The sequence below is a fragment of the Phoca vitulina genome, unplaced genomic scaffold, assembly GCF_004348235.1.
Source record: "Phoca vitulina isolate PV1807 unplaced genomic scaffold, GSC_HSeal_1.0 scaffold410, whole genome shotgun sequence".
Taxonomy (NCBI): Eukaryota; Metazoa; Chordata; class Mammalia; order Carnivora; family Phocidae; genus Phoca; species Phoca vitulina.
Window position 1 is genome coordinate 17,842 of NW_022590097.1, and position 8,163 is coordinate 26,004.

Genomic DNA, 8,163 nt, shown 5'->3' on the forward strand with positions numbered 1-8,163 from the left:
CCCTCCTGCTATCTTCTTTTTTTTTTTTAAACATAGAATGTATTATTTATTTCAGAGGTACAGGTCTGGGATTCATCAGTCTTTCTATAACCCCACGCCTCTGCAGCCCTTCAGAATTCTCTGGCCCATCAACTGCCCGCTGTGCTACTGGGCTATAAGATCATGATAGACACAAGTCCCCTCTGTGAGCCCTTACTCCCTGGGGAGTTCCCTTGTCCTTCCTTTGGGACTCCGGACTTCTCCAGCAAGCAAACCCCACCGATGCCACAAACCTTGTGCTCACTACTGCCACCTCCTGGTCATATCTTTTTCCTTGCTCCGTCCCCAGATCTCTCAGACCTTCTCCAAGCGGTAAGAAGGATGGGATTTTGGTGATCGGGAGGTAGACATGAGGACCTCCCAGTCAGTGGGATGAAGCATATTATATCACCTTAAACAGCGATGAGAGAGGGGTCGTTGCCTTTGTTGCCACTAGGTGTATTTTATTTGTTGAATTCATCCTATATCTTGTTGAATATACTGGACCTTCCTGTGCTCTAGAGAGCAAAGTATTACAGCCAAGAACAATATTGCTGCTGGGCATCGTATGTGATCTTGGTACTTGGCGCTGTTGCTAAGAGGAGCAAATTAGCATGGGGAATGGGGATGCACATGCAGAAAGATTTATATTTAAATATGACTGGCTAGGTTCTGCCCCTGGTCGCAGGCATATACACAGACCCCAGATTTTACATACCTTGACGACAGACCAGAGATGTAGGTCAGGCAAAGACTGGAATATAAATAACAATATTTTATATAGTTTGGCTTTGACCATAATAGATACACATACGTACTTGTGGGTTTTTCCTCTGTCACCGCTATTTTTTTTTAAGTAGGCTCTACACCAAACGCGGGGCTCGAACTCACAACCCTGAGATCAAGAGCCACATGTTCTCCCATCTGCATGAGCCAGCCACGCGCCCCCCTCTCTCACCTCAATTAAAAACGAGACAGAGTCCATGTCTTCTACATCCCCAGGACTCGTTAGAGTAAGCTACAGAATACGGGACCTGGACAAACTGATTAACTGTAGAAAGGGGCACAAAGTTGTCGCCAAGCAGCCCACCGTAATGGTAGCAGTTGAATTCTATGGGAGTTATGGCACTGCATAGACAGCGTACAGTCCTAGTGTTGGGTGTGCAAGGACCAAGCCATTGCCTCCAAGGAGAGCGTGGAATCCCGCCTGTGCCTCCCCCATAGTGGGCCAGGGACCTGGAGAAGAGAGGTGGCACTCCGAACAGAAACCAGAAGAGATGGGGGGGGGGGGAAGCCAGAGGTAAGCACCGGAGGGAGAATCATCTGTTAGCTTCAAGAGCAAATGGGTCAGAGTGTCTAGGAGATGTTCTCAGGTGGCCAGAGAGGGCCCTGGAAAGCAGGGAAGCCAGACAAAGTCACTGCAAGTTTGAGAGAGCTTTGAATCCACATAAAATAGTCATTTCTGACATGTTCTCTCCCAGGCTGTGCCCAGAGGACCTCGTGCTTTCTTATTCTACACAATCCCCCAAAGACCTCGACCATCTTAGAAGCTTCTGTCACCTTCTCTAAGCCTTTGGCTTGCACACCTCTATCCCAAACCCCAATCTCTCTCCTGAGCTCTGATTCCACATTGGCGACCTGGAGACCCATAAGCCTCTCAAATTCCTCACGTTCAAATCGAAAGTCACTTTGACCCCCGCCCCCCCAAATCTGACTCTCTTCTTGTGTTCTACCCAGTTCACGAGCCAGAAACCTGGATGCTGTTCTCAACGCTCTCTTCTCTATCACCCGAAGCCCAGCCGAGCACCAAGTCCTGAATTTTACACAGGCCACTGAGCTTTTGAATTGGTCCCACTTTTTTCACTCCATCGTCATCAACACGATCCTAGTTTAGAAAATCATCCTCTCGCCTGTGGTGATTGCAACGACCTCCCAAATGGTTCCCAAAGTTGTTCGTGACCCAGGACGCTGCTTCTCTCTCCAGCCTCTTGAGGGCCGCTCAAGCTCCTCTGTGCTCCTCTCAGCACACATGCTGAGCATTCTGCCCAGAGCCCTCTCCCCTCCCCATTTCCCCCAGCCAGCCGCTTACTCCCAACTCACCGCGTAGGTTTCCCTTCCTCCAGGACAACTTCCCTGTCTGCCCTGAGCTGGTCAGGCAGCCCTCCTATAGACCCCCATAGCATTTGCCAGTCCTACTTACACCACGTACAGGACCTACAGTCCTATTTACATATCGGAGCAGTGCCTAGTTCTTTCTTTCTTTTTCTTTAAGCAGTGCCTAGTTCTTAATACGTGCTCGTGGTCGAATGAATAAACGTTCAGATGTGGAAAGGGACATGGTTTCAAAGCCCAGGCACTGGGCTGGTTATGGATCGACCAGATACTAACGTTTTGTAACTCGGACTATTCTCGGTATGTTCATTTTTTATGTCTCTTTGTTTTCTCAGCATTTCAGTGTCTTAAAAATGCCAACATGTTGAAGCGGTGCCTGAGAGAGTTAGAAAGGAGGTTTCTGGCCACACTTGGGCCAAAGTTCATGGGGGCAGGGAGAGCAGAGTCGTGTTGGGTAGAGACAGGAATTGTTGGTAGCACTATGGGAGAATCCCCAAAGGGAAGGGAAACGCAGGGACACAAGAGCTATGAAGTCCAGCTGCCTTTCTCTGCCTGGACCTTCTCCTTCTAATATAAACTCTAGGAGGGTCTGCAGCAGAGGTTCTCAGACTGTAGTGCATACGGGTCCCACCCAGAGAGCTTGAGAAAATGCACCCCAGGTGACCCTGATACACAGAGGCTGCTTGCTACACTTGGAGAAATGCTCTAGTAGGTTCTGATCGAATGAGCTAAGTATTAGCTTTATACTCTGGTACGTGATTAAATCGTCTTCAAGGATCTGAAGCGAGTATATTCATACAGTACCAATCTGAACGAGGCTCTTAGGCCATAAGAGCAACTGAGGAACCCACAACATCACAGATCCCATTAATTAAAATGTGCTGGCAAAATCAGCCTTATCCAGAGTATCCATACTCCCCAGGGTTTCCTGCGTAACATTCTTCGTCAAAATGTTCCTGAGCGGGGTCATTAGCTGAAGGGGTTTTGAATCCCATGTGATGTCCCGCGCTTCGTTCCCAGAGAGGGATCCCTCCTCCTCCCCTTTATCGCAGTGGTCCGCTTCCATCCAGTACTCGGTGTTTCTAACCCACCCCCAAAGCTGGGGAGCTCTCCAGCTCTCAAACTACGAACCGCAGAAAGGAAGTCAACCCCTTGCCTTACCAGGGTCCAGGAAGGGCCGGCAATCCTCGGCAGCACCGTAGCCCAGCTCCGGCAGCCCCGCCTGGGGCATCCAGGCCTCTGCCACGGGGGCGTCCGGGGCGGGTCCCATCACTTGCAGTGGGGGCGACTCCAGGTGGACGTTTGGTGGTACGTGCGCCGGTCCCACTGGTACCAGCTCCTCCAACAGCATTTCCTGCCTATCGATCTGGGGGAAACGGCACAACCCGTCACTCTCCAGGTTACACCAGCACTGCCCGGTGCCAACAATGGGCGGGAGCCACCCACGTCGTTTTCATTTGCCAGGACCCGCATAGAAAAAAAGAAGACACTGGTGAAGTCAGTCCTGACGACACACGTGATTCCACCCAGTACGGCTGAGATACCACACTTTCAGAATGGGACCACTATGAGCAAGTATTCACGAGACAGCTCACCTACTTTATCTTTCGTACTCAGGCTTCTGACTGTGATGAGCATCTTACACTTGGAGCACATCTCAGTTGGGACGAGCCACATTTCTAGAGCTCAAGAGCCACGCTGGGCTGGTGGCTACCACACTGGGCAGCGCCACGATTAGGCCACAGGCAGATAAAATCCTACAGAGCAAGCCAAACCCAGGAGACAGAGAAAGGAAGGGCGCACCATAAATTCACTCTATCCTGGGGGGTCGGGGGGAGGCGGCAGGAAACTCTGGAAGACCCTGCTTCGGGCGGGCTACCTGCAGAGCCCTATCAACACCCAGTGCCGAAGCCCCTTCTCCCTTCTGCCCGAGGTTCTGCCCTGTGACAGGGGCTTCTGAGCAGGGGGCCCTGGCGCCGCCAGCCAAGGCGGATGCGGCACGATGGCAGGTGGCTGTCAGAACCCGGCGGGCGCAGACAGCAGTGGGTATCATTCCCGGTGCGGAACTGCTCCGGGTCCCCACCAACTCTGCGGTGCCCCCGCAAACTGGCATCTAGGGAGAAAGAACCTGTCAACCTCACCCTGGGGCTCGTACAGACACAAGATATTTCTGCATGATTTAGCACGGCTTGATACTTCTAGGAAAGCCCGCCTTTGGAAATCAAGCAACCACTCTATTGCTCAGATTTACTGACACGTGTGGCCACTTTGGAAAATCACAGAGCAGCCGTACCGGTGGCTGTCACTTTCTCTCTGCACAGGCGCGAGCACATGACAACCTCGTGAGGTCTTCCAGTGCAGTTGAGCCCCAACGTGTGTGTTCACATGGCACTCCATGATGACAAACTACATTCCCTTTCCTTTATATCCTTCCCTGGCTCCCCTTGACTCGGGTTGGCAACATTTTCTTTTTTTTTTATAAGATTTTTTATTTATTTATTTGAGAGAGAGAATGAGATAGAGAGAGCATGAGAGGGGGGAGGGTCAGAGGGAGAAGCAGAGCTGAGCAGGGAGCCCGATGCGGGACTCGATCCCAGGACTCCAGGATCATGACCTGAGCCGAAGGCAGTCGCTTAACCAACTGAGCCACCCAGGCGCCCCGGCAACATTTTCTTAGAATCAGACAGGAAACATTTTAGGCTTTGTGGGCCACATTCAGTCTGTATCTTACTGTCTTTCATCCTTGTTTTAAAAAAGCAACCCTTTGGGGGCACCAGGGTGGTGCAGTCAGTTAAGCATCCAACTCCTGGTTTTGATTCAGATCCTGATCTCATGATCCTGAGATCAAGGCCCACATCAGGCTCTGCGCTTAGCGCAGAGTCGGCCTGAGATTCTCTCTCCCCTGCCCCTCCTGCTCGTGCTCATTCTCTCTCTCTCAAATAAATAAATAAATTTTTTTTTCAAAACATTTTCTTAAAGATTCTGTTTATTTATTTGAGAAGAAAGAGATTGAGAGCACAAGATGGGGAGAGGCAGAGGGAGAAGCAGACTCCCCAGTGAAGGGGGAGCCTGACAGGGGCTCCATCCCGGAACTCCGAGATCATGACCTGAGCCAAAGGCAGATGCTTCACCCATTGAGCCACTCAGGCGCCCCTCAAATAAATAAATCAATCTCAAAAAAAATAATAAAAAAGCAAACCTTTAACAGGTTAAATCTGCTCCAGCTCGCGGGGTGTACACACACAGGCCGTGGCCAGATCTGGCCAGCACCCCGCATAGCACGATATTGATGTTATTGGAGGATGGATGTGGGTAGGCTGTGCTCCCTATGAATTCCATTCCAATGTATTTAAAGGGACACGACAGACTATTTGTTATAGGAGGGGACTGGGTCTGATACCCGGAGAAGCAAGCCATACACTGATCCGAGCAGAAGACAAATAGAAAGGACCGGGCCGAGATCCTGGGGCCGAACAGGACACGGAGACAAACGTCTGACCCAGCGCCAGGGGCCTCCGCTCCTTCCCGGGGTCTCACCCCCAAGACGCCAAGGGCAACGCCCACCCTCGGCTCTGGTAGCCCGGCTTCTGGGCAGAAGTCCTCTCTCACGGACACGACCTTGCTCTGTGCTGCCGGCCCAGCGGCCCCACCGAGCTCTCTGTCTCCGTGGGCAGGATGCTGAGAACGGCTCCGACACCAGCAGCTCCAGGACTGGGTCCTGGGAGCGCGTGTTTGGCTCCAGCCGTGGACACAAAGCTCCCAGAGTCTGTGGAAAGCCCGGCGAGGCCCGGCTGCTTCTTCATGCTGGAGCTGCCTGGAGCGCGGGCGGAAGGCCTCAGTCCGCATCAGACTCTTGAAACCCGGAGCCCATCTTCAGCGAGGCCTGGATCGCACAAGCCACGGCCACGGCCACGGCCCCCTTCTGGCGGGGTGCGATGGCTCTGGGGCCCCAAGTCTCAGATTCCAGTCAGGGGGAGCCACCCACAGCTGAGGACAGGACAAAAGCAGAAAGGGGGAACAGCAGTGGTTACCCCAGGCCAAGCTCACCTCCCTTCACTCGCTCACTTTTCACTAGAGCCCTAGCGCAGCAGAGCCTGAGCCTTCGGTGGGTTGGAGACGCTGAGGGCAAAGCCATGGACTCACCTCCTAGAAAAGTACACGGACACATCCAATTCTGCGGCCAGTTTCCAAAAGGTTCATAGCATGTCCAAGCCCATCCCCAGGCCCTCGAGCACTGTGCTGTCCAAGAGGGTAGCCACTCGAGCCACGGGGACATTCAAGTCCAAAGTGACTAAAGTACACAATTCTGGTCCTTGCTACATTTCACATGCCCCCCAGCCATCAGTGCAGGACGTTCTCTCGAGCAGCTTGGCTCTAGAATTTCACCAAGGCTGAGAACACCTGCCTTAAGGAGGACCCACCACCCACGTGCTGGCGTGACACCCCACTCCCAGTCTCATGTGGGCTGTCTTCTGTTTTTCTAGATACACAGGCCACAGAGGAAATGGGGAGCAATACTGACAACTCTGGTGAGTCACCCTGAAAGTCCATGTGGCTCTGAGTCACCCTTGGTCACCTGCGGCCACGGGCATCTTAGGTAGTTAGAGCCTTGCTTCCAAAGGCTACAGATCCACAACCCTCCATTCTTCTCCCCTCAAGGGCTGTGTACTTCAGCCGACATCAGCCTGACCCTCGTCCTGCGATGGCATGTCAAGTGGCTTTCTCATGAGAACGATACACTGCCTCAGGGCGGGCCACCAGCCATCTGGTCCGCATGAGTAACCAAGGACACTGATCACGTTCATGGCACTGTGTCCACGTGCTGTTCAAAGTCTCCCGCATATGGCAGGTCACGTAGCCCTCACCCAGAGCGAGGACGTGGGGACTAGTATGATGCCCTGAGTACAGAGGAGGGGACCGAGGTTGGAGGCTCAGGGGCACTGACTTGTCCCAGGTCACACAGTAAATGCCAGAGGGAAATGGTGACGAGGCTCCAATGCATAGACCTTGCAATGCCCATGTCTACAAACATCCAAATGTTCTAAGTGCAACGTCTGAGGCCACACTTGTGCTGACAGAGGTGGTCACAGAGGTGGTCACATACGTCTCCACAGGTCTCAAGACCTGTACCCAGCCACGTGCTCTCCCTCTATTTGCTCTCACACAACTCGGGGACCTGGCCTCTTCCCCGGAGGGGATCAAGTGAAAACATCCTCATGACTCTTCCTGCTGGGTCATGGAAAACGACACTGTTCCCATCCCATCCCCGGGGAAGTGTCTGTTCTTGAAAGATTGATTGATTGATTTGAGAGGGGGAGGTGGCAGAGGGAGTGAGCGAATGTCAAGCGGACTCCAGGCTGAGCTGGAGCCTGACCTCACGACCCTGAGATTGTGACCTGAGCTGAAACCAAGAGTAGGAAGCTCAACCAGCTGAGCCTCCCAGGCGCCCCACCCCGCCAAGTTTCTTAAAGGACACCCAGTATCTCTCCTTGTACATCAGCTTCAGAAAATTTCCTGTGGTGGATCCAACTGCGTGGAAGCCAACGGCAGCTGCCTGGCCTGGCACAGAGGAAGCGCTCAAGCAAGGCTACTGCTCCCCACCACTCGTTCCTAGAAAGCTTCCACGTCCCCCCCAACCCCACCCCAGGCATCGAACCCTCCTCCCTGGATGGCATCCAGGAACCCAGCCGCTTGGGCTGTGGAACCGCCCTGACCATGCTCAGCCTCGCAGCTGGCCGCCCTCCCCAGATGGGCCCCAACCCTCCACCACGTCCAGCAGGGCCCTGACTGTCCCGCCGTCCCTCCACCCGCCCTTCCGCAGGGACCCTCACTGCATCCCAGGACTCACGGCTTCTCCCCAGATCGGCCCGAGCGAGCCCGCGCTCCCACGGCCCCCGGATAAAGAGGGTGTGTGCAAAGCGGGCACTCGGGGAAAGGCGAGGAGAGACACGTCGCGGGAACTTCTAAAAGCCGGTTACAAATCGGCCGCCCGGGGCGCGGGCACGGCCCCTGCGCGCTCCCCACGGGATGTCC

At 53.7% G+C, this 8,163-nt stretch overlaps 1 protein-coding gene across 3 annotated transcripts in view; it reads right to left on the bottom strand.

Moving 5' to 3' along the window:
• LOC116629226 (zinc finger protein 449-like) overlaps positions 1 to 3,493 on the bottom strand; it is a 7,544-nt gene extending 4,051 nt beyond the window's left edge. For 2 of the 3 annotated variants that reach the window (XR_004298717.1, XR_004298716.1), the window contains exons 1-2: positions 3,292 to 3,493; positions 737 to 772 (exon numbers count right to left, since the gene is read on the bottom strand). Coding sequence is in view for 1 of the 3 variants with exons in the window: in XM_032399531.1 (XP_032255422.1) it covers positions 3,292 to 3,481 (190 nt within the window). In the remaining 2 variants the exon portion in view is untranslated. The remainder of the gene's footprint in view (positions 1 to 736; positions 773 to 3,291) is intronic. The other variant, XM_032399531.1, reaches the window with a different exon arrangement.
• Positions 3,494 to 8,163: the final 4,670 nt, after the last annotated feature.